The sequence below is a fragment of the Siphateles boraxobius genome, unplaced genomic scaffold (assembly GCF_051911475.1).
Source record: "Siphateles boraxobius isolate OS27281-9 unplaced genomic scaffold, OSU_SipBor_1 11, whole genome shotgun sequence".
Classification (NCBI taxonomy): Eukaryota; Metazoa; Chordata; class Actinopteri; order Cypriniformes; family Leuciscidae; genus Siphateles; species Siphateles boraxobius.
Window position 1 is genome coordinate 1,227,501 of NW_027508711.1, and position 26,100 is coordinate 1,253,600.

Genomic DNA, 26,100 nt, shown 5'->3' on the forward strand with positions numbered 1-26,100 from the left:
AGTAACTCTCTTTTAGACTGGATTACAGACGAAAGTGAAACAGGACACCCTCTTGGTTTTGTTACAGATGGTACGTATCTACAGCTCTTGCATTTCTGTCAGTGGTTTCCTGCCACTGTACCTGCCTATAGCTGAAGATTGTGCCAACTGCGCTGCAGTTCTTGGAAACTATTACCATTATTTTGGCACGAAAGTGACTGCGCTTGTTTCATTGTCGTCTGATAGATTTAGGCCTCAGTTTATTTCTTACTATATATCTGAACAGATTTGACTTTATCCAAACTAGAAGGAAATTGTATAAAAAGCTGGTTTGTTTATTAGGTTGGTCACTTTGGTTTAGTTTACTGTGTTGGTTTACAGTTTAGAAGGTTTTAAGTTTGTGATAAGTAAGCTGCACACGTCAGAACGACAGCCTGTCTGTCACTATGCTCACATTTTTGAGATGTTTATGACATCAGTATGCCATTTTCATATTTTGTAACCTTCCATTTTGAGTTGCGCTCATGGCAAGAGGTAATATTTCATGTCTGGAAGCATTGCTGGATAATTAATTCATTTCATAATAGGCCTACAACAAGTGTGCTACACCCTGTCTGATTGGTTACAGATTCTGGTTGAAGGTGACAGCCAGATCGAATCTAGCATAGACTTACTAAGTTCACTCTGGTCAGGGTTGCCAGGTCATCCCAAAAGTAGTAGCCCAATGGCCACAGTTACGCCATCTACAAAACAGGTTATCAGTTGAATTTTTTTTCAGTTTTGCTATAGTATATCATTCATGAATATGTATAGCCTATACCTTGCTGCCGGCCATTTAGTACATACTTGACTGCTTACAAGTAGCAACTTGTGGCCAGATTTACTAACAGCTTGTGTCAGCGCAAACCATCTTTTGGAGTTAATGTTAAAGCTACTGTCAAGATTTACTGAAGACATTCAGTGAAAAATTAGCGCTGAAAAGGCATGGACAGGGTTAGTTTTGCAGCTGACCTTATTTCATATGCATATGCAGGAGTTTCCCTTTCAGACGCAAAATTTATGTGGAGAGTATTTAAATTGATAATGCGAGGTGATTTACTATGGTTTGCACTAGTCAATATACAGGTATTTGCGGCCTTATTTAACGCCCCAAAAAAAGCATGTCTTAAACCAGATGCTAATTCGTGCTGCTCTTGGTAGATTGCGTTGGTCATTATGAAAATGGTCATTCTTTAATTTGCATGCCGTCAGTAGATCAAGCTCAGAACTTTCCACTCCCATTGCCGTTTTTTTGGAATTACATTCCATTGCTTATTTTCCCTATTTAGTAAATCTGGCCCTTGAAGACATTTTACAAAATTAGGATGTCACCTCATAATAATGTTCTGCTTTCTAATATGAAAGCTAACATTTCAGTCATTAGCAGTCACAAGTCATACATAATCTTTAGTCCCAGAATTGACTGCAGTCACTTTACTAGTTAGTCTTGATATACAATCTACCCCATTGTCATGCTAGTCAGTGCGCTACTGAACCTCTCATGATACCAGTAAAACCTGCCCATTCCTAAAAAATCAATGCTAACATATCGTCATTACTGTTTTGTCAAAATACAGAAATGTTGTCATCAAAGCAGTGATTACCTAATAGCAGGTCATTTAGCAAATAATGTCATACAATGGATTAAGTTTCTGAAATCACAGAGGGTATATAACTGTATTATTGTGGTAATATGGGTGGAGACATGCATTAATCATGAGTTTTTTAAAGGATAGAATCATTCCTTGGGGAAACTACTGAAAAATACCTATAAATAGTTTTTCCTGTTCAATAGTGCAGTTGAGGGAGTTATTAGGTTGTAAGAAATATCAATGGTAACGTAGCTTATTATATTTACAAATCAACAGTTGTTATGCTCTAAGGGTGTGTCTACAGATTCAATGTGTGACTCCACCAAATATGCTTCTTCAGTAGGATTGTATTAGCAGAGGGCAGTGGCTCGGAGGCTAAAACAGGTTGGAGAGGACCAACCGTTGCGTAGTTTGTACCTAACCTGTGTTGCTTTCTTTGCCACATTCGCTAACACCTGCTAACGTGCTGTGGTTTCTGGGAGGGGTTGTCAGACTTGGACTGTGCTGTAGATTCGCACAGACATTGTTGTGTGAAGGATCATGTGTGAAAGTTAGATTGTCCATCAGGAATTTAGACCATCATGATATTTAGATTGTGAGCTCATCATTTGACTGGACTGGACTGAGTCATGTGCGCTTTTTGGTTTTTTTTGGCATTGTCTATGACAATGACATCACAGCCAAACCTACCCTAGACAATATGAATCATCACAGCATTTTAAAGAAAAAATATTTTGTATCGCTGACTGTGTCGTTATCATCTGTTGTGGTTACTCTGTGCTATGTTTAGTTCTGTTTTTATGTACAGTGAGTCAGCATCGAATTAATTTTGGTTCTTCTGCACACGCACAGTGTCCTATTAAATAGTACCTTCCCTTTGTTTACCCATATGTTTACCCATAATGCTTTTGTGTTTTTTATTGCTGAGCATGCATAGTGTTTACCTGACTAAAAGCCACATATCTAGGTGGTTTCTTGCACGCAACTTTTAGCTCTACACCCATGCTCATTCAAAACTGTACTCACACTATAGTTCTCTTATGGGTTTCCCTCTTTTTCGGTTGTATTGTTCTTAAATGGGCTGGGTTATTAGATTATCAGCCAAGTATTTCCAAATTTTTCTTCCTTACACATTCGTGGGTCATATCTGATCTTTGCCACATGGTAGGACAAAATTGGAATTGAGTTGCTTGAACCATGTAATGTAAATGTACCCTGAGTGTTGATGTACATAAAGACATATCTTATTTCATCACAATGGCTCTAACTTTAGCTTCAAAACTCCCTGACAGTCCCGTGAGCCCTTTTTCCATATACGATGTGGTAGAAGTGTGGTGGCCTAGTGGTTAATGCATATGTGGTGCTGTTCTGGTTAAAGTTAGTGTCTGGCTCGTTTGAGTTTCTTATTAATTTCTCCTCTTTTCCCATCATTTTCTGTCCTTCTTGCGTATCAGGATCAAATAAATATCTAAAAATAAATAATTAATAAATAAATAAAATAATGAATATATATATATATGTACAACAACATAATTTATTATAATAATTAATGTAATTATGAAAATATTATTGTTGTTGTTATATATATATTATATATTTTTTATTTATTGTTTGATTACATCCAATAAATTGAACTGTATAAAGTAAGACTATAATACTTGATGCTTTTTTTAAATTATTATTATTATTTAAAATTATTTTATTAATAATAATAATGATATTTGAATAATAGAAAAATTAATTGTATTTAATTAAGCATTAGCAACATGAATAATAATAATAATAATTATTATTTTATATTATTATTATTATTTAAAAAATATATATTTATTCCTTAACAAATATATCCAATAAATTAAAGAACTTTAAAAAGTAAGTTTTTAAAAAAAAAGTTAAAATATTTTTAAAAGGTTCCTCTGACCTGCCATGACTTTTCTGTTGTTTTCTGTGAGTCAAGTAGGTCATGTAGGACAATGCGACACAAAGTTATGAGGAATTGGATTTTGGTCATCAGATTTCACAGTGGGTAAGGTTATCTGGTGCAACATTCTATAAAAAGAAATTTAGTGATAGACGAAATGTCCTGTCACTAATCACTTGCCGAGGTCACTGAGGAACGAAAACCTCAGATTTACATGGAAGAGCTTTAATCACATGAACAATGCTAATGTTTGACTGTATCCTCATCTCTGGTTCTTTGTATTTCATCATCAACAATCCACCCTCTTTCAGTACATAACCTAAACCTGCTAAGCTTGTTAGAAGACTTTAAGGAACATCGAAGCAGTAAATCTACATGCTGGGTGCTCCTTTTATTTCTCTTTCACCTAGAAGGTTCGTAAACCGAGAAAATGTAAAGGCCAAAAGAAAAGCAATCCATGAGCTGTCACAATTTTACCCTTGAGCTACTGTCACTGTAATAAATAAATGGCACATCTGTGTTTAAAGGTTAATTTAAAGGTTTAGAGGACCAGATACAATGAATGGCTAGAAGTGGTTGCTGTGGATGGTGGTTTTGTGGTTAATAGTCTTGTATGGTATAAAAAAAAATCCTTGTTCAAGATGCAATCTGTGAACCGGTAGAGTTACTGAACTACTTAGTCCTTACATTAAAGATCAGTTAGGATTGTTATTGCTTCAGAGTTTTTGATTTTTCTAATAATGATGCATTATAATGCTGCTTCTGATAAGAAATGCACCTTGCAGTTTGCGTTTGGCCCGCATTTGAATTAATGCACACATATTTAAGTGTGTTTGATCATGTTTTCACTGGGTTTCTCTCTGATTCAGCATGACCTTATGATTTGCACTAAACTCATGATTTGCATGTGATTCTGACTGTTTTTAATGTAGCGAGGTCAGGGCAAGTAACGAGATCAATAGTGCAGTGCAGTTATGCAAGCAGCAATAATGCTTTTTGTAATAGTGTAAATGCCTTTCCTTCTCTCCGACACTCAACCGTCCTCTTTCTGTCTCTCTTCTCGTTGCAGTCTCAGCACGTCACACCCACCCCAACATCTAAGGTCTCCTCAGCGAAACCTGCACAATATGAGGTAAAAAACTTCATCCTTTTCAGTCATTTACTCCATTTATTCACATTAGCTCATTCATTTGTCTATCGGAAAGACTACACTCTACACTTTATCGACCCATGGCATCTACACTGGATGTTGGTAGTCGTCAGCTTTTTTACTCCTTTGAAGTATGCAGGTATCTGTACTGTTCTGTTAGGGACGCTCCTGTGTTTTTAAGAGGTGTGGTGTCATTGCTGAATAGAGAGCTGGGAAAAGTCTTCCACCAATTCAGATAAAGTGTTTATTGCTATTCCTTTCAGTAAAAATGTAGACACTATGTGTAACAAGCTTTTTCTGATGAACAAATGAAAGCTACTTGCCAGTACAAAAGTTGCCCCCACAATAGGGTGTTGTGGGTGGCTGTTGCTAGGTTGCTATTTGCTTGATTTAACAAGCACCAACATTAAAAGCTACAAGAGGGCTGAAAATAATCACTGCATAGAGAAACAAATATAAAGAGGTCTTTATACACTCCTTTGTTTGTATGGACTCTTAGAGAACTTTGTTGGTTGATTTTGAGACTTTTTGGTTGTTTAAAAGTTTTAATTTTTCTTGTGGTTATTTGTTGCCTCTGTTGGACAGAACATGTTTCTGCTTGGGATATTTGGTTGTGGCAGGACATGGTGTCTCCCATGAGAGGCGTCCGGCCTATGACTCACTTTCCTGAATCTAGCAGCTGGAGCTAGAGTCTTTTACTTTGAACTGCTTTTTGTGTGATTGTTATAGGTATCGCTCATTCGCAAATCCCCTGGTTAACAAGAACTCCTTAGACTGAAAACAAAGATTACTAGCAAGACTAGTTGATACCTAGTGCACACCATATTGGCACAAGTGAGCTGTGGTGCTCATGCAGGACGCATAGGTTTGAATCTGTCCTGATCCCATTGCATCTATCCAGAATAGTTTCCATCAATAAAAGGTGGAATAACCCAAAAAGTAATGTGTGTGACACCCGAAACACAATATATGATTGACATTCTCACATCTGCATTGTAGAAAGGACCTATGCAATCCTCTACTGCATCTGCAGCTGTTAAACCCGGCACCAGCCCTGCTACCCCAGCAGTTTCTTCAGTAGCTCCATCTACTGTGGGAGCTGCAGGCGGTGGAGGCTCTACCACCACTCAGAAAGGACCTTCTCAAGTTACGCCACAGGTAGACACCATTCGTCTACTGGATTTATCGGACTTTGGGCTTGTTCACACCTTCCTCACGCTGGTTTTCATCAGGGTCATACTACACTGTCTTTTTCTTAAACACCTAATCCTTTCTATCCTAATCAATCTTGCTTTCATTCTTGGTTAACATTTTGGGTGAATACTAACACACTTTTGGGTTGTTTCTGGAAAACATCTTTAGGACCATTTGTTGCCCAAACGTCTCTGTCTAATGGAGATGGTGCTTTTTGCCTGTTCTTTGGGTCTCAACGCTTACCACATTCATGAATTTCTGGGTGCTGCCTCGAGAAACATCATCTCATCTCATCTTCATACTTAAAAGTGCATAATGAGTATCTCACTCCGGCATGCTGATTGCAGGCCACCACAGTCTCTAAACCCACACCTGCGTCGTCTGATAAAGTCCCAACTGCAAGCTCCGCTACTGGACCTGCTGGAACGACAGGTGGAACAGGAGTGAAGCCCACAGACCCTGTGAAAGACAAGGCCCAGGTACACCAATGCACATCATTCATTGGAGTCTCCTTATTCTTCTGCAAACAAGACTTCATCAGCATGCCATTTATGATGTCCTCTTCTGCACACCATTTATTGCTGCTTTTACTTCAAGAATTCTCTTGGGTGGATAGTCCCACCTTAGCAAGGTCTCATTCTTCGATCACCATGGTGTTCATCTTTCACACAAATGTATAAGGAGTTGCATCACTGCACTCCTGAAAAGATATGACAAGAGGTCTTATCTTTCTGTTCTTTCCCTCTCTGGATTTGCTTTGGCTGCACAATTGCTTTATTTCATTTATTATCATCATATGAAAGTTGGTATTAATACTCGAATATGTGGCGCGTATTCTTCTGCTAGAGTACAACCGTTCCTTCATCCAAACCGGGGCCTGCTAAAGTGGATCCGGCTGTTGGGAAGCCCTCAGCCCCTGCTGGTGCCCAAAAGCAAACAAGCGCCCAAAAGGTACTTATGGAATGACAGAGGATAATCGGGAGTGCATCAAAATTACTCCAGCGTTCTTATTTTAACCTCCAATTCTCATGCTAAAAGTGCAAAGAGATTTGTGCTTGAAAAGAAGCAACCAGCATTTCTTAATGGAATTTAAAAAGGCTATTAGGGGAATCTTTTTTTTTTCCTAATGATTAATGACTACCACCTAAGTTCAGGCCCATGCGTTAACTCATGTTAATGCATTTCAAAGCATCACAGAACATAACTTCGGGAAGTAAAGCCACTCACGCTGGTCGAAATAGAACACTTGTACACAACCATTTAAAAGTTTGAGGTCAGTAAGATATTTTAATTGTTTTTCAAAGAAGTCTCTTATGCTCATCGACGCTGCTTTTATTTGATCAAAAATCCTGTAAAATCATTAATATTGTGGAATATTATTCTAATTTAAAATTAGTCCATTAAGAAAAAATTAATGAAATCATATTAGATTTCATTCAAATATGCTGATTTTCTGCTCAAGAAACATGTATTTTCATCAATGTTGAAAGTTGTGCAAAAATATTTTGGTGAAAACTATGATGCCGTTTTTCGGGATTTTTTAGTGAATAGAACGTTTATTCATTTGAAATAGAAATCTGTCTTTACTGTCACTTTAAACTTCAATCTAATGTGACCTTGCTAAAAAAAAACAAATATTTCTTAAAAAAAATTCTTACTGACCCCAAACCTTCTAACAGTAACTGTGAATAATTTTCATAGATGTCTTTCCATTATACAGTGTTTCTATTTTAAGCATTTTTCTTTCAAGATTTTTGGCTAAAATTGGTATGAGTAGAGAAAGTGTATATTTTAGCTTCTGTGACTGTTCACCATTTCTTTTACTGTAGGTTTTGTAAAAAAAAATGAATAACTACTTTTTTCCCCATTTTAAATTATCATATATATACCATGGAATATACCATATCACTCCACAGCATGTCAATTTAATACAACAGTTTGGTGAGAAACATATGGTCATCTTACACGGATGTCTTGGCAATTTATTGAATAATACATTTGAACGTTTCAGTACTGTAGCCAGTCCAGGTATGCCAGTATGGAGAATAATAGAGTATTTTTGCTTTGGGCTGCAGGTGCAAGTGGAAGTGGGTCCTCCAGGAACTAAAGTCAGTACGGAGGTTAGTATACATGCTAAGTTTATCTTTGTGGCTTTTTGCTTTGTGGTCATCAGTGATTCTGTGTCTTAAAACAACTTTTATTTTTTATGTGTGTGTAGGATGTAGATCCGTTTGATGCCCTGTCTGGCACTTTACCTTCATCAAAACCTCTTGCTCCTAAAGTACCAACATACACTGGACCAGAGGTCAAAGAGGTAATGCATGGGTGTAGATATTTGACTGATGTCTATTTAAAACTTAAAGGGAAAGTTCACCCAAAAATGCTGTCATCAGTTACTCACTCTCATGTCGTTCCAAACCCATAAGAACTTTGTTCATCTTCGGAACACAAATGAAAATAGTCTAAATGAAATCTAAGCGATTTCTGGCCCTCCAGTGAAAGTCTATTCACCCGAAATTCTTACTCTTGAAAACATTCATATAGAGAATGTAAAAGAAATCCATACGAATCGAGTGGTTAAATCCAAGGCTTCTTAAGAGACTCGATCACTTTATATGATGAACAGATTTAATTTAGGCTGTTATTCACATATAAATATTGATCAGCAAACATAAACTGAAGTTTAACCGAATATGCTTGATGCTTGAGAATAAACCTCATTGGTTCTTGCAGAAGCTCAAACGTGCTGAGTAACACAAGAATGAATCTCATTGGTTCTCGCATGTCAAGCAAGCATGTTTGAGCTTCTGTTTACCAAATTTGAATGCTGTATGTAGCTACATTCTCTGATCAATGTTTATATGTAAATAAAAGCCTAAATTAAATCTGTTCATCATATAAAGCGATCATGTCTCTTCAGAGACTTGGATTAAACCGCTCAATTCATATGGATTTATTTCACAATCTCTTTATGAATGTTTTCAAGCGTCAGAGTTTTGGGTGAATAGGCATTTACTGGAGAGCCAGAAATCACTCAGATTTTATTTAAAATATTTTAATTTGTGTTCCGAAGATTAAAATGAAAGTCTTATGGGTTTAGAAAGACATAGGGTGAGTAATTGATGACAGAATTTTCATTTTGGGGGGGAATTAACCCTTTAAGAAATTATCTTAGCATGTGTTTGTGAATGCGGATTGTTTAACAACCTGTATTTTGCTATATGTGTGTTATCTAATGGAGTGTGTTGCATGTCTCAGCTAAATGTAAAACCAGAGACGGGTGTTTTGTGTGGTGTTAGAGATGACACACTTCCGCCCGGATACAGAAAGGAAGACATGGTCAGTTGGCTATCATGCATATTCTTAACCTCTTTCTTTTTCTATTTCTTTCATCTTATCTGTAGTTAAAGGGAGAGTTCAACCAAAAATTAAATGTTATTTCAAACCTGGATGATTTTCTTTCTTCCACTGAACACAAAATGAGGATTTTGAAAAACATGCTGGGTATTCTTTTTCATACAATTACAATTAATGGGGACTGAGGCTTTTAAGCTTCAAAATGGACAGAAAGGCACCAAAAAGCATAATAAAAGTAGCCTAAAGAAGGACTTATTCCACGTCTTCTTGAAGGTATAGTTCACTCAATTACTCATTCTCATGTTGTTCCAAACCAATATAACTTTTGTTCATCTTTGGAAGAGATTTCTGTCCCTCCATTGAAAGTCTATTCACCCAAAACTCTTTCAGTACAAAACCAGTAAAAACTTTCCAGTAAATCCATGGGTAAACGAAGATGAACGAAAGTCTTATGGATTTGGAGCATGAGGGTGAGTGAATGATGGCAGAATTTTCACCTTTGGGTGAACTATCTTTTTAAGCCATTCGATTGTCTTTTTTTTTGTTGAGTGAACTGTTCCTTTAAACCACATTCCTGATTTGTTTCCCTTTTTATAATACCTCCATCAGTCTTGGTTTTTTTATTATATCTCACTGATGTTTAGAGTATGTTTTTAGTATGTTTCTGACTGTCTAATTGAAAGCATTTGTTTTTAGATGAGCATGTTTTTCAGTCTTTTTTCAGTGGGGTTTGAGTCTAACCGGTGTTCATTTATATATTCAGGAAAAGAAAAAGCCTACTGGAGTTCCTGAGAAGCCTAAAGATGTTCCCAAGGTAGGAGAGTTGCGGAGGCCTTTTACTGTCAGTGTGTTTAGTGAGCTGTTGTTTTTAGCTCTTTTCTTATCATGTGACTTCCATTCTTCTAGTTCACACAGGTTTGAAGTCTCCAGTGTTTACTTGCCTACTTCCTAGCACAACATTATTGCTATTGTTGTCACAGTTATTTTCCCATTCTTCCTGTCTTTGGGCCTAATGCACAAAAAATGCGCAAGTTGCCTTTTATTGTGAAAATTTGCGTAAACATGTTTTGTGTTCTTACCCTCAATATAATGCTGAATAATTTGGAAAATTAAAAATGACAGTAAGTAATTGGCCTAATACACACCCAAACCATGTCAATATAAGGGGCTTATACATGTGTATATATATATGTATACTACTGTTCAAAAAAGTTTTTTAAAAGAAATTAATATTTTTTCAGCAAGAAAAGAATGCATGAACTCAATCAAAAGTGACTGTAAAACATTTACATTTTTACAAAAACTTTCAGTTTATTTTTATATATATATATATATATATATATATATATATATATATATATATATATATATATATATATATATATATATATATATATAATGCATTTCAGAAGTGTTTTCTTTAAATTTTATAATTTTAAAATCTTATTCAACTTATTTAATAATCATGATTTCTGCATGAAAACATGTGCACGCAATATGCACGGTTACTGAATGAGGCCCATGTTACACCCAGTCATATTGTCTCTGACATGTCTCACTGTTATTGTCCCTGTCCCACTGATATTCATCTGTGTCTTACCATTGTTCTTCCTATCTCACTGACAGACTCTCTGTCTATTTCTCTGTCTGTATTTTAGTGCCAAATATTTAGCTTGATCTAAGGGTGTTGGCTAGCAAACAGAACCAAACACAAATGCATCACTCATTCACTTTCAGCACATTGTTGCTCAATCAGCTATACCACACACACACACACACACACACACACACACACACACACACACACACACACACACACACACACACACACACACACACACACACACACACACACACACACACAACCTGTGCTGCATTTCACTTATTATACCATATGGCATAATGATATATGCTAAGTTGTTTTGTTAACACCCATCGCCCACCCTTCAGTACTTCAGTATATTATTATCACGTCTCACCATGTTGTACAGCTTTTCCCTCAGATTATCCAGCTGCTGGTTGTTTTATAAGTTAGTGTGTGAAAGCAGTGTGTTGTTAATATCAGCTCTTGGTATGCAGAGGGTGTGCCTGTACTTTTCCTGCCACGACACATGCTGTTTGTTATTCCCCCGAAATTTAGCTTGGGGCTCCCTCTAATGGTCTTTTCTAGAATTACATTATTAATATATTATTTTTGACATTTTGTGCACAATTCTGTTTAGTTTTTTTCATTTACGTGTGTTTTGTTTGATGTTTTCTGAAAGCCTATAAGCACAGAGGATGCGCTGGAGTCCCTCTCGGTTGGGTTTGTGTCTTCAGCTCCAACTGCTCCTAAGAAGACAGATGTGGTGAGTAGCCTATCTTGACAACAGTTTGTTGTCTTTTTGCTTAAGTCAGGGGTTTTCAAAGTTATATTAGCCTATTATATTATATACTATTATTAAATGATTAAATCACTGGCTTAAGTCATATCAGATCATTTTGGTTGTATATGCATAGTCCTGACTTAATGCAAATATTTTAATTTTTGTTTGATATTTATTGGCTGTTTTTCAGAAAACTGAAACGATAGGAGCAGTCGATGTTCGTTCGGCTGGCATCTCCAACTTTGCTCCTCCTCCACCCTATCAGCAGGTAACAGTATTTAAAACACAGCGACAATAACATTAGCATGTCTAAAAGCTAAGAATATCTCTGTATCTTTGAGCAGAAACAACCGGCGACATCTCAGTCTGCTACTGTAACAAAGTCACCTGCTCCACCGGCTGACAAGAAAGCCAAACTAGATATCCACACACAACCCACTAAACCAAAGACAGATGAGGTAAAGTCAAGTTCAACCCAATAATTTTAATGAAATAATGTTCATTACATATTTTAAGAATTCAATATTTCAGATAAGTTCATGTATTTTTATTCAAAATAAATTGAAATTGTGTCCATTTTCTATTCTAGCCAGACATGTCGCTGGATGCTCTCAGTGCTTTGGGCGACACACTGGGCGCTCCAGAACCACCCAAAAAATTGCCTGAACTCAAACCTGGGCAGATAGTTGATGTAACAGTTCTGTTTATTCTTTCATAATTATTAATAGATTATTGAATTATTTTTATTAAAGCATTAGTATAGAGTATTTTTGTTTTGTTATTGTTTTATTAATATTTTGAATTAGCTTTTATTATATTATTAGTTTTTTTATTTTAATTTTAGATACATTTTTAGTAACTTCATTATGTACTTTTGTCATTTTATTAGTTTTAGTTTTATTTTATTTTTTCAGTTTTCGGTTTTTTTTCCAGTTTTTTTATTTATTTCCAGTTAATAATTTTTGTTTCAACTTAAATTTATTTTAGTTTATTGCCTAGTTTAAGTTCTTCAACTAATATTTATATTTTTAACAGAAACGTTTTTAATAGTTTTAGTAAATGATAGTAACCCTGTAGAGAAGTACTCTTTTTCTATATGTTTTTAATCATCTGCATATTTTTGAGCAGGAGAAGAAACTGACATCCGAGAAGGGTGTTCGTGTCGGGGAGAGAGACGACACACTCCCACCAGCTTACAGATTCTCAGAGGAAGACCTCAAGAAATATCCCCTTCCTAAAAAAGAGGTCAGACATTGAATACAATCAATCAAAGATTTTGAATCTGTGTCTTCTCTTATTTTTATTTAATACTTTACATCATTGAGAATGTTTACTTATGTGAGGAGAAATGGGTTTGTATTAATGGTGTGTTGTGATTGCCTATTGTCACTGGATGCTGTGTTCTGATTGGTGGATCTCTCTCTTAGCCCTCACTGAACACAGATGATGCACTGGACATGCTTTCTGAAGGTTTCACGGCCCCTGCGGCAGCACCTGTTGTTAAGGCCTCTGCTCCTCCTGCACAGGTAATAATTTATAATCAAGCAAAGTAATGCAAGTTATTTTGATTTCTCATGCATTGACTGACAACTCTCCTCTCTCCATGTTGAGAGAAATCAGGAGTAAGTGAAGAGGCGTTGTGTGCGCTGTGTGAACATGATGGTTAGTGTAGTTCTAGACTAAATTTGAGCATGCATTTACTCATCTCACTTGCACAAAAACAGATTCAGTATTCCTCAAAATTAATTTTTAGAAAATTCTAACTATAATTGTTAAATAACAAAAATATACGTTATGTATTTAATATCACTTTATTAACTAATGTCTTTGCTCCTGACCTTAATGATCCAACTCAACTAGACTACGCAAAAATTACTGTTTAGATAAACATCAAATTTGTGCCTCTTCTCCTGCATCCTATTCTTCTGCAATCCAGAATGGCAGCACAGCTGAAATGTTTGTTTGAGCTGCGCTCTCTACTGTACAGGAGTGAATTTGCATTTCCTTCAGCCCGAGGTTTATTCGTTTCACTTTTGGGCCTTTACATTTGCCAAAAATAGAAATTTTTGTTATTAAAAAATAATGATGAGTAACGCAATATCCCCAATACTGCTCACATGTTGTTAAAGCCTCTATTCAACATTTTGTTTCTCCTCAAAAAAAGCTGATAGTTTATAAAAACATAACATTAGTTAACATTCAAACTGTTGTTTAACCACTGGTCATTTTCTGAATCAGGAAACAAAGAAGCCTGCTGCTGTTCCTGACAAGACTAAAGAAGTTCCCAAGGTAGCAAAGCTTTCTGTGCTGTTGCTTTTAGCCTTTTGTTCTTCCTTGTGTGTGATTATTTTATGTTAACATAACAGTAACAAATATTATTGCATTATATAGGTTTAAGCATTCAAATAGTTCTTTAACTACTGGTATTTTTTAAAATCAGGAAACAAAGAAGCCTGCTGGGGTTCCTGACAAGACTAAAGACGTTCCCAAGGTAGGCCTTTTACTGTCAATGTTTATTTTGATATGATGATGGCTGACTGTACATTATACCACTTTTTACACTGCTACTTGCTCAAAAAATGTACATGAAATATTGATTTGATTTTAAATTGCTTTATTATTGGATAAGGAAGTGACTGAGAAGTGAGACAAAAGACATGACACTAGCACAGCTATGTATGAAATTGGCAGAATTGAGAAAATGGTCAATAGTACAGTACAGCGTACATAATAGAAGTGAATTTGACGACAGGATACTGCCATTAAGCAAATTTTCCAGAATGCTTTGTAATAATGCTAATAGTGTTAGCGTTTGTCTTGCACTTATTAACCTGCTTGCTTTCTGTCTTTCTAATCTTCTTTTAGCATAAAGTGGATGAATTCGCAGCACTGGATGCTCTGGCAGGTGATTTCGTGGCTCCTCCGAAGTCTGCTTCTAAGGTACCATCAAATGCCAAAAGCTTTGTTTCTATCCAAAGTTGCGAATTTACCGGTGACTTTAAACATTTAAAACATTTGCTAGTAAAGCACCGTTTCCATCCCATGTTATAAAAATGAAAGTTACTACAATCGGGTAACGCAATCGTGTAAGTTCTGGGTGATCATTATACCCAACCTTTTTAATGACAGACTTTGGCTCAGTGACCAAACCAACATTTGAGATGCTGTCCAATGAAACCGGTCCACTGGTTAGTCCAGTTATCCAATCACATCCTTTGTTGAGGGAAAGTCACTTGAGTCTTTAGTTGCGCATCGAGGGATTTATTCTGTAAATGTCGTCTTATTGGATAAAATAAATGATTCGCCTCAATTAAGCACATACGTTTATTTTATGCACATTTTTAGAATTTATGCACATCTTGGCATTTCCATCCAGATATTTTTAGCATAAAAATTGGTGGATGGAAACGTGCTCGATTTAAATCTCAACTATTATTGCACTCCAGTATTTACATGTCTAGTATTTCCAGTATTTGTTTTCACTCAAAAGATAATAAATATTTGTTTTGTTCCCTATTCTATTCTATTGTATTATATTATATTATATTCTTGTATGTCGTAGGTTTCTTCGGCTGCTCCTATCCCTCCAGGCCCTCCGCAAAAACCACAGACAGACGAGGTATTGCAAATCCTGGACGAAAAAAAAAAGATGTATTCACATAAGTCACGGAAATATATTAAATTAAATTGGTCATATCAGTAGTATATATTGTTTTAATATTAGAAATGATATTCAGCTTTCTGGACCCTGAAGATTTTTATGTGGCTCTCTCTATTTCTCTCCTGCTCTCTCATATGTGTAGGACGCTTTCAGTGCTCTGGGCGACACACTGGGTGCACCAGAACCACCAAAAAAACAACCTGAACTTAAACCTGGGGACATTGTTCATGTAAGAATCACGACTCTTCTTTGATTTTTATTGACTTTTACAAATTTAGATATGGCATAGATATCATTAATACATTTCTTTGTACTTTTTCAATAATTGAATGTTTTTTGAGCAGGAGAAGAAACTGACATCCGAGAAGGGTGTTCGTGTCGGGGAGAGAGACGACACACTCCCACCAGCTTACAGATTCTCAGAGGAAGACCTCAAGAAATATCCTCCTCCTGCGAAAGAGGTAATATGCTGTCACAGTTATTAGCATGACGTGACATTGATCTTATTGTTGTTATATGTGTTGTGTCTCATGTGGATGTGTGATGATTGGTCACTGTTTTTGTGATTTGATTGGTGGATGCTTTCTTCTGTCCCAGCCTTCTCTAAACACTACTGACGCTCTGGATATTCTGTCTGGTGATTTTACCACCCCCACTGTCCCATCTGCTGCCAAGACCCCTGTTTGTTCTTCCTCTAAGACTCCTGTTAAGGTGAGACTCGTGAACATTCACATACAGCAGGAAACAAACAACTGGGATGTATTTTAATGTCTTAATTGTTTCTCCTACATAGCAATGATATTAAATGTCTGGGGTTGGTAAGATGTTTAAAATCGTTTTGAAAGAAGTGCCTTGTGCTCACCAAGGCTGCATTTATTTGATCAAAAATGTATATTTTGATACAGTAAACGATATATTGTGAAGTATTATTACAATTTAAAATAATGTTTTATTCCTGTGTTGGAAAGGCTGAATTTTCAGCATCATTACTCCAGTCTTCAGTGTCACATGATCCTTCAAAAATCATTCTAATATGGGGATTTACTGCTCAAAAAACATTTCTTATTATTATTATTATTATTAATGTTGAAAGCAGTTGTGCTGCTTAATATTTTTGTGGAAACCATAATACAACCGTGAATTGAACAGCATTTATTTTAAATGGTACTCTTTTGTAACATTATAAATGTCTTTACTGTCACTTTTGATCAATTTGGCCCTTCGCAAAGACCCGCCCCCCTTAGTTACTGTCGCTATGTCCGACAAGCTACGCTGCTCTCACGCACACACCATGTTCTCACACAGTGAAAAATACATCGCGGATCAGAGAGGAGACTGACAATACGCTGACAGACAGGACAGATCAGGTTCTTTTCGGTTACTTTTGATATTTAACATATTAAACAAAGTCTCACCTTTCAAATTTGGTCATTTTTAAAAAGGAATTTAAACAATACCGTTTTGTGGCTCTTTAATGTGTCGTGACAGATCGCTGTAGAGCCTCAGTTAAAGCTGCTCGTGAACCGATCATCTCGTCCTTCTAGTTCATTTATAGCATCAAATAAACATGAATGAACATAAGAAGGAATGTTGTTTTAACCGCGGAAAGGCGTCAGTATATTCAGATTTTCAAGTACAAATCTTCCCATGTTAATCTACTAATGCCGGGCGTACACCAAAGGATTTTCAAAGTCCCAGACTAAAGACCGGCAGTCTTTAGGAATCTTACTGGATTCTCGGCGCGCTCCCATCGTCTCGATCGTTAAATGTGAAGTGATAATCGTTGCTCGGAATAATGTTGCTCGGAACTGCACCTAAGAATTTCACCCACTGTTGCACTTGTGTATATGGTTGTGTGACAATAAAAGGATTTGATTTTGATTTGATTTGATTTGATTTAATCTGCAGTCGGCAACCCGATTTATGCCAGTCTTTCTCTAGTCTTTCATATCAAACATGTTTGATATTATCGCAAGTCTTTACTCTGAGACTAAAAACTGTGAACCCAAGTCTTTAGATGTGAGCTGATAATCTTATAAAGTCTTTTCTAAATGTTTTCAAAGTCTTTAGGTGTACAGAAAGCATAACTCTCCTGACTGCTTTGTCGGACAAAATGGTGGATGGCGAAGTATGATTGGTCAGATCACCTGTCAATCAAGCTCCCTGCGAAGGGTCAATTAAATGCATTCTTTCGGAATTAAAGTATCAATTTAAAAAAAGGGGAAAAAAGGAAATCTAACTGACCCAAAACTTTTGAATGGTAGTGTACTTCATGTTTAATCTGAAAAGCATCTCAATGTTAATTTAAACCTCTCTCATTTCTCCTCATTCTGTTCTTTAGCCTTCAGGTTCAGCTTCAGATGCTTTAGATGCTCTTGCTGGTGATTTTGTCGCTCCTTCTTCTGCATCTAAAGTTCAGTCTGCTGTCTCTGTACCTCCACACGCTGACAGACAGGTACATTTCTAGTTTATCCATATTTTCACATATTATACATGTTCATACTTTCCTTTTATACTGATTTTCTCTTCTACTTTTTGGTGCAGTTGTCAGAAAGTACCTCATCAGCTTTGGATGCCCTGTCAGACACTCTGGGAGACATAAAAGCAGCCCCTGAGCCTGCCCCTGTCCCGCCTAAAGCCGTCGTTAAGGTAACACACCTTTTTAATAACTGTGTCTTTCCACTTTCCATACACACAACTGTGTACCAAGCAGAATCAAGGCCGACTCACACCAAATCTGATGCGATTACATGACCAACACTACTTATTTTTGTAATTAAAAAAATACTATCACCATAAAACTACAACAACCGATTGTAGGACATTTTGAATTTGGTATAGACATCATCTGCCTTTTAAATAGGTCATATAATTAAAAAAAGAATAATTTTCATTGGTCTTTTGAGAATAAGAGTTTGATGCACTATGAAAACAAACCATAACAGCACCCCAACTTTCTCTTCAGTTCCAAAAAAAAAACATGTTTATTTGTTAAAGAGATATTATGTGAGATGATACACCAAACTTTGTGTTTCCTGGTATTGTGTGGTGCCTGCAGCTCTGTATATCCTTCCGTAGTATCCCAGTGTTAGGAAAAACTTGGCTGAAGATTATCTTACTGACTCGTAGTGTATCTTTTCACAGGCTTCTTAAAGGTAAAATATGGTCATGTAAACTATATTATGACAGTACTGCTTTTTCTCTTCCCACCACAGGAAAAGGATATAAAGGAGGAGAAAGTGAGTAAACCAGGTGAGAGAGACGACACCCTTCCACCAGATCATAGGTTCAGAGAGGAAGGCCGAAAGGTGACTTTTGCTTCTCCATTATGTATCAAACTACAATACTTATGTATTAAAACTAAAAATGTGACAAATTTTCCACTTGTTCTTTAGTCTTCTCCACAGGCATTTGAAGCATCAAAGCCGAAAGACGTCAAACCAAAGCAGGTACTTTATGAATCACTGAGTGTATACGATATATACTGTATATATATATATATATATATATATATATACAGTGTATATATATATATATATACAGTGTATATATATATATATATATACAGTGTGTATATATATAAATAAATAAATAAATAAATAAATATATACATACAGTTGTGGTCAGAATTAATGGCACCCCTGGTAAATATGATCAAAAATGGCTGTAAAAAATAAATCTGCATTGTTTATCCTTTTGATCTCTCATTCAAAAAATTCGCAAAAATCTAACCTTTCATTGAAGTAAAATAATTAAAAGTGGGGGGTAAATCACATTATGAACGTTTTTCTTTAAAACACGCTGGCCATAATTGGCTCCCTGTTATTAAATACTTCTTGCAACCTCCTTTTGCCAAGAACACCGCTCTGAGTTTTCTACAATAATGCCTGATGAGTTTGGAGAACACCTGACAAGAGATCAGAGATCATTCCTCCATTCAGAATCTCTCCAGATCCTCCAGATTCCCAGATCCATGTTGGTGCTTCTTCTCTTCAGTTCACTGCACTCATCAGGTTAGGGAACTGGGACGGTCATGGCAGAACCTTAATTTTGTGCTCAGTTACACATTTTTGTGTTGATTTTGATGTTTGTTTTGGACTGTTGTCCTGATGGAAGATCCAACCACGGCCCATTATAAGATTTCTAGCAAAGGCCGTAAGGTTTTGATTTTTTATCTGTTGATATTTGCTAGAATCCATAATACCATGCATCAAAACAAGATGTCCTGGTCCTCCAGCAAAAAAATAGGCCCACAACACATAAGATCCAGCAGTATATTTAACCATAGGCATAGGGTACTTTTTATCCGTTTGCACCAAACACATCTGGTGGGTTTGCTGCCAAAAAGCCCATTTTTTGAGGCGAGGAGGATTTTTCTTGAAACTCTCCCAAACAACATGTGGTGATGTAGGGGTGGTTTGAAATTTTTTTTTAAGGCTTTTTGACCCCCAAGACTCAAGTAATATCTGTAATTCTCCATCTGTGGTCCTTGGAGAGTATTTGGCCACTCAAACTTTCCTCCTCACCGTGCAATAAGAAAATGTTGACACACGTCCTCTTCCTGGCAGATTCGAAACATCTTTATTTGATTGGAACTTCTTAATTATTGCCCTGATGGTCAAAATGGGGATTTTCAATTCTTTAGCTATTTTCTTAAAGCCACTTTCTATTTTGTGATGCTCAACAAGCTTTTGATGCACATCAGAACTATATTCTTTGGTTTTACCCACTGTAATGGATGATTAAGGTAATTTGGACTTTGTGTTTCCTCATATTTAAACTCTTGTGAAACAAGAAGTCATAGCTAGACAGTTTCCTAGTCAACCTGGTGTGCTAAAAAAAAGGTGAATATTAATGGGAATATACTTCAGAGATATTTTACTCATAAAAAATTCTAGGGGTGCCAATAATTGTGACCAACGTGTTTTGGAGAAAAACATTTATTTCATATTGTGATACACCCCCCACTTTCAATTCTTTTACTTCTACACTTTTAAATTTACTATAATTCTTTTTTAATGAAAGATCAAAAGGATAAACCATGCAGATTTATTTTTATAGCCATTTTTTATCATATTTACCAGGAGTGCCATTAATTCTGACCACAGTTGTATCTGTTTTGAGAATCTCTTTTTTTTTGTTTAAAAGAGAGATCATGATTTCCCCCACGATTCTGAATAAACAACTAAATAAAATAATGTGTACTTTACTAGAGGTTGACAAAATGTTATTTTCTGCAGTCCATTTAAAAATATTGAATTCATTTAAATGAATTGTTTTTTTTAAAGGCTTCAAAGAATGATTTAATGATTCGCTCATAAAGACTTCATATAAAATAAAATAATTTTTTTTAAGTCACTTGTTGCCATCTCATGGCGTAACGATGTAATGATACAATCTTTTTTGAAGAGTCATGTTACTTTCAAAAGGTGATTTGCTCCATTTTGAGACGAACTTTTAACTTTTATCCCAGTTCTTATGTGATCATTTGAATTATTGTAAGACAGAAATAATGATAATGTGTGGTTGAAAAGACTTTTTTTTGTTTGTTAAGCTGTTTCATGAACTGCTTTCTCTGGCTCAGTGGCAGCGCCAATGCAGATTTGAATGTTTCACTGTGATCGTACTTTTCAAAGGTTTAATAGCTATAGCCGAATCGTTGTCATTTAGGAATAAGATCACAAATCGTGTGTTTAATTCGAGATTGCGATCTTTTAACGATTAACCATCCAGCTATAATACTGTACAACTTCAATAAACAATAGCTAAAATTCTACAAATTTGTTTCATTTGACTGTTTGTCTGTCCATCTCTCAGACATTATTCGATGACACAACGGCCCTTGACATGCTGTCTAGTGATTTTTCTGCAGTACCGACCATTAAGCCCTCTGCACCTGATGCCCAACACTTCACCCCTGAACCAACACCGCCAACCCATAAGGTACCATAAACAAACCTGCATAAATAACTAAATTATCCCTCTAAATTCTTTACACTAGTACTATGTTTGATTATTTCTATTGTCTTTGTTTACAGGCATCAGGTCCAGTTTTGGATCAGCTGGCAGGCAAATTGATTCCCAACCTGACCGACCCCAAAGCCAAAGACAGCAAACCAAAGGTAAGAATCAGTACACAGGTCAATTGTCATTATGGACACTTTTCACAGATACCCCTTTTCCACCAAAAAAGAACTGGTTCGGAACTGGCGTTGGTTCAAAGTTTGTTCGAGTTGTTTCAACTTACGAACCTTCTCAGAACCTGTTTGTTTTTCCACTGACTAGAGCGCCCAGCGAACGACGTCGTTACGTCACTGTGTACGTCGCTATACGTCTTAGCTAGAAACGCTTGCATGTACAACATTACTTTGGGATTATCTCTACCTCGTGTACCAAGAAGGCTTTAAAAACAATTGAAATATTTAAGTCTTTTAATCTTTTCCTTTGATATGTAATCTTTTCTGATTAGTTATATACCCCTGTCTTGTGTCTTTTTTTTCTTTCCGTTTGTTTGTTCTATATTGTGACTGTTTTCTTCTTTGCTTACATAATGTTTTCAATAAAAAAAAAGCTAGAAACGCTTGCGCCAACTTCAAGCATAACAATTACAATGGCGGACTACATTGTGTTTCTGCAAATGTTTCTCCTGGCTTTGCGGTCAGAAAAGATATTTAGAACACATCTAAACCCGCCCCCAGCCCCCGACGTAAGCATGACGTGGTAAAAGAACGGTTCTCTGGTTCTAGTCCAGCAAAGAGTTGGTGCCGCTTTGGAACCAGTTTTCCTGGCCAAGAACCGGTTCTTTGGCTATCGAAACACAAAGAACTGGTTCGCGAGTAGGCACCGGCTCCGAACCGGCTCTCAAAATGCTTTGGTGGAAAAGGGGTATGACTGTGATGATGCATTTCCACGTTTTTTTCCCCCACATTTTCATTTTTAACATTTAACATTTAATATACATTTAGTCCTATACAATGTGTCATATTATCTTGGCAGTAAATTACAAAATCCAAATTAAAGCCACTGCGAGGGTGTTTCTGAGGCAGTGATGGCAAATTTGTCATCTTTCTCTTTTCTGACTTCTGTAATCAGTCTCTATATTTTTCCCTCTTTTTGGAAAAGTCATGGCTATTTTATTTTGATATTAGAGCACATGGGAATCCAAATATTATATTTGCTGTCATCTCTTATTCACCACTACAGAAGTTTACCTAACTATGATGACTTCCGCTTCTGACAAACCCAGAAATGTGAAAAGGGTCCTTTATCTTGATGTTGATCATCATTTTTTTCACATATTCTGGACATTCTGTTCCTTCAGAGAATTTTTTTTTTATTTCCCTAATCTTCCTCTGAAAAAAATATGTAGCGGGATAAAAAAGTAGGAAAAATTATGCTATTACTGTATGAGCACCAGGCTTTCCCCCCAGACCCTTTATACTGGTTCAAGCCAGTTTATTTCAGGGGTCTCTATCTGATTACAGGCAAAGGGGGTCAAACCAAAGTCTAAGCCAAAGGTAGGTTCTATATGAATTGAAATGCATGAATTTACTTCTTATACAGTAGCTTCGGCTCAGGAACGGCAGCATGGAGAAACACAAACTAAAAATCCCATTCGCTCACCATTCCATCAGCTGAAACGCAATCACATGGCTGTATATATGCATATTCATCCAAACATCTGGCAGGTTTGCATTGTTTGAACACTGTAGCTGGTCTGATACTCAAAGGCTTTGCATTTATAAACTGCTGAGGAGTCATACAGCATCCGGACACCTGATTATTTCATTTGCACACATGTAGTGCTGTTATGCCACAAAGCCACCCACCATATGCTTGAAATGTTTCCATGGTTTGGTTTGTATACTTAAAATTCTGATTTTGTGTCCCAGAAACAGTCAGTAGAAGATTCTTCAGCCATGGATCAGCTGCCCGGTAAAGTGAGCTCAGATGTGGTGCCTTCATCTTCCACGAAGGGCGGAAACAGATAGATTGCACGTCAGTGCCTTTACAAACCTTTTTGAATTTAATTTAAGTTTTTATATTATATTTACACTACTGTTCAAAGGTATGGGGTCAGTAAGAATTTTTAATCGGCAAGGATGCATTAAATTGATCAGAAGTCACAGTTAATTCCAGATTCCATTTCAAATAAATGCTGTTTTTTTGCACTTTCAATTCATAGGAGAATCCTGAAAAAATAGTTATATTGCGGTTTGGTTTCCAGTAATGATATTACGCATATAACTGTTTTCAACATTATTAATAATAAGAAATGTTTGTTGAGCAGCAAATCAGCATATCAATCATGTGACACTGAAGACTGGAGTAATGATGCTGAAAATTCCATCACAGGAATAAATTAAGTTTTAAAATATATTAAAAAAGAACACAGTTCATTTAAAGTGTAGTAATATTTCACAATATTACGTTTTTTACTGTATTTTGATTAAATAAATGCAGCCTTGGTGGAGACTTGGTTGACATCTTACCAACCCCAAACTTTTGAATTATAACTATTGAAAAATAACTATTTCATGTGATTTATTTCTCAGATTTATGGTGCGTCTCCTCATCCCTAACACAAGAAACCATTAAAGGGAGCTGCTCGGACAAGAAATATATTTTATGGTGGACACGGAATAAAATGAAAAAAATATATAACTGCACAGAGACTCTTAAACATGTATTTTTTAGAGCCCCCCTCCTCTCTTCCCCTCAAGCAAAGCAAAAATAAATCAAATGGTCTTTTGTGTCCTTGTGACTGGTAGAACATGCATGTACGGAAAGCGCATGTATTGTTCTATTTTCCGTCATCTATTTTTGGTGTGGTGTTGTGATATAATTTTTTCCACAGTAAAAATATTTTACCCCATATATTATTTTTTATTTTATTTTTTCCATCTTTAACTGGGGGTCTCTACAGTCTTCCGGTTCACAGACATGACCGTCTATTGCTGTTCGAGGATCTATTGAGAAACTAGTAGGTTATGACTTCATCGTTTACAGTACAGGAATTCCTGTAAGGAATTGCAGATTATGATTATGATTATGATGCCTTTTGAATGCTGTTGTATGTTTGTATGATGACACTAGTCAAAAGAAGGTTTGTGTGGGAGGTGTTTTTTCTTTGTAGTTTGTTTCCTTAAGTGCACTTACATGGATGCTCTTGGAAATAACTGTAAAATGATTTTGCTAACACTAAATGAACCATTGGCCTGTTGTCATCACAAAAGCCTTGGGAAATAATTTCACTGCTAAAGTTTTTTTTACTTGATATCGGGGGTCAAAAAAGAACTGTTTAGCTTAAAACCAAGGTTTTAAATGTATTTTTTAGAGCCACTAATAAATTCACAGGTGTTGCATTAGATGTGTTGGAAAAACTCGAATCGGTTTTAAGGGCAACCACAACATTGCTATTTTGTTTAACATCAGGACTCTTTTTTTCGCTCTAAAATGCTCAAATAGCTTCCATAGCTGACAGTAGAAACAAAAATATGACTTTTAAACCCAACGGTGTCTTCCATATTTTTTTGCTCATAAAATCTTCAACAGATCCAGACAGGTTTTTCTAGACTCTTCAAATATGTTGTGTACTATTAATTGTGGCAGGATGGTATTTTCAAGAAGGGATTTTTACTCTTTAAAAAATAAAACTAATAAGAAACATAAGCCCTTTTTGTTGGTTTTGTTAGTTTGGAATGTTCTGTTCTTTAAGTCTTTATGCAAATAAAGACGTAATGATGATAGGGGCGCCGATACATTGTTTTTGGGTGTGTTGACGGCGTTTGCTTTCATTAGAACTGATTAAGTCCATCTTTATGTATGTTGTGATCAAACCTGCAATGTATTTAAGACCCTATAGAAGGACAATGTGACGTTTCTGGAGAATTACAAAGCACGCAAGGGACAGTGTTGCCAATTCCTGGCTTTTTCCACAGGTTAAAGGTCACTCGCCCATTGATATTTTTGGTTTCTCAAACCATTGTATACCTTCAGAACATTTCGTATATAGCCTATGGAATGAGTTTATGAATGGGATTATTTTATGACACCTTTGCATCCTCTTAATCTGCCAATAAATAGGCAATCTCAAGCGGGACATTTTTTAATCTTTTTTTTTGTGTTCCAAAAACATAAGGTAGGACTAATAAAGCTTTAAAACAACATCAAGGTGAGTAAATAATTAGCCTATTGAATTTCCATTTTTGTGTAAACTGTGCCAGAGACAGTCACAGAAAAGAAGGTGTGAAGAAGCAAATAAACTAAAAAGATAAAAGTGCACCAATGATTGTTATGTATGGCAGTGTTTTAAGCTTAAAACGTACTTTTTACTGGTTATTTTTAGACCACCAATTTTTGAGATGTTATCTGACTTTTTTATTGTTTTTTTAAATTCATTCATTTATCAGCAGCTGCCTATTATCTGCCAAGTTATTTCCATAGCCATATGATGATTTTTAAATCAGTTGATGCTGTTTTACTGCAGCTTTGTCTTTTTCCTCATCTGTCGTTCTGCATATAATTGATTTTAATTGATATTGTTACATGACATTGTTAGATTGGATGACTTCATCAGAACTTGCCATACTTTGACTTTTAGTGATTTGACGCCACTGGGTTGTGTTATAGTATTTATAACTACAGTATCTGTATATAAAACAATAGAAGTGCAATCTCCCCATTTAGATAGATAAGTAAACATGCGTGTGTGTGAGAGAGAGAGAGAGAGAGAGTGAGTGAGTGAGTGAGACAGACCGACACAGGGAACCTGCCCAAGTGGGACATGGAGACTGAAGTTAAGTTTATCTTTCAGAGAATTGTCATGTATCCAAGTGGTA

At 36.1% G+C, this 26,100-nt stretch overlaps 1 protein-coding gene across 43 annotated transcripts in view; it reads left to right on the plus strand.

Annotated features, from left to right (window-relative positions):
- Window positions 1-25,361, plus strand: part of cast (calpastatin) — a 42,729-nt gene extending 17,368 nt beyond the window's left edge. For 5 of the 43 annotated variants that reach the window (XM_077193431.1, XM_077193440.1, XM_077193581.1 and 2 more), the window contains 29 exons: window positions 4,601-4,663; window positions 5,681-5,839; window positions 6,223-6,354; window positions 6,722-6,826; window positions 7,951-7,995; window positions 8,094-8,189; window positions 9,134-9,214; window positions 9,996-10,046; window positions 11,497-11,580; window positions 11,789-11,866; window positions 11,943-12,056; window positions 12,188-12,289; window positions 12,727-12,843; window positions 13,026-13,124; window positions 13,837-13,887; window positions 14,039-14,089; window positions 14,464-14,538; window positions 15,161-15,217; window positions 15,402-15,488; window positions 15,604-15,720; window positions 15,857-15,970; window positions 17,601-17,714; window positions 17,804-17,908; window positions 18,475-18,567; window positions 18,655-18,708; window positions 21,077-21,202; window positions 21,298-21,381; window positions 23,152-23,257; window positions 23,815-25,361. In XM_077193431.1, the coding sequence (XP_077049546.1) occupies window positions 4,601-4,663; window positions 5,681-5,839; window positions 6,223-6,354; window positions 6,722-6,826; window positions 7,951-7,995; window positions 8,094-8,189; window positions 9,134-9,214; window positions 9,996-10,046; window positions 11,497-11,580; window positions 11,789-11,866; window positions 11,943-12,056; window positions 12,188-12,289; window positions 12,727-12,843; window positions 13,026-13,124; window positions 13,837-13,887; window positions 14,039-14,089; window positions 14,464-14,538; window positions 15,161-15,217; window positions 15,402-15,488; window positions 15,604-15,720; window positions 15,857-15,970; window positions 17,601-17,714; window positions 17,804-17,908; window positions 18,475-18,567; window positions 18,655-18,708; window positions 21,077-21,202; window positions 21,298-21,381; window positions 23,152-23,250 (2,553 nt within the window). In that variant the 3' untranslated portion in view covers window positions 23,251-23,257; window positions 23,815-25,361. Of the gene's footprint in view, window positions 1-16; window positions 71-4,600; window positions 4,664-5,680; window positions 5,840-6,222; window positions 6,355-6,721; window positions 6,827-7,950; window positions 7,996-8,093; window positions 8,190-9,133; window positions 9,215-9,995; window positions 10,047-11,496; window positions 11,581-11,788; window positions 11,867-11,942; window positions 12,057-12,187; window positions 12,290-12,726; window positions 12,844-13,025; window positions 13,125-13,836; window positions 13,888-14,038; window positions 14,090-14,463; window positions 14,539-15,160; window positions 15,218-15,401; window positions 15,489-15,603; window positions 15,721-15,856; window positions 15,971-17,600; window positions 17,715-17,803; window positions 17,909-18,474; window positions 18,568-18,654; window positions 18,709-21,076; window positions 21,203-21,297; window positions 21,382-22,743; window positions 22,777-23,151; window positions 23,258-23,814 lie in introns of all 43 variants that reach the window. The other 38 variants (XM_077193395.1, XM_077193403.1, XM_077193571.1 and 35 more) reach the window with 14 other exon arrangements.
- The last annotated feature ends 739 nt before the right edge of the window (window positions 25,362-26,100 follow it).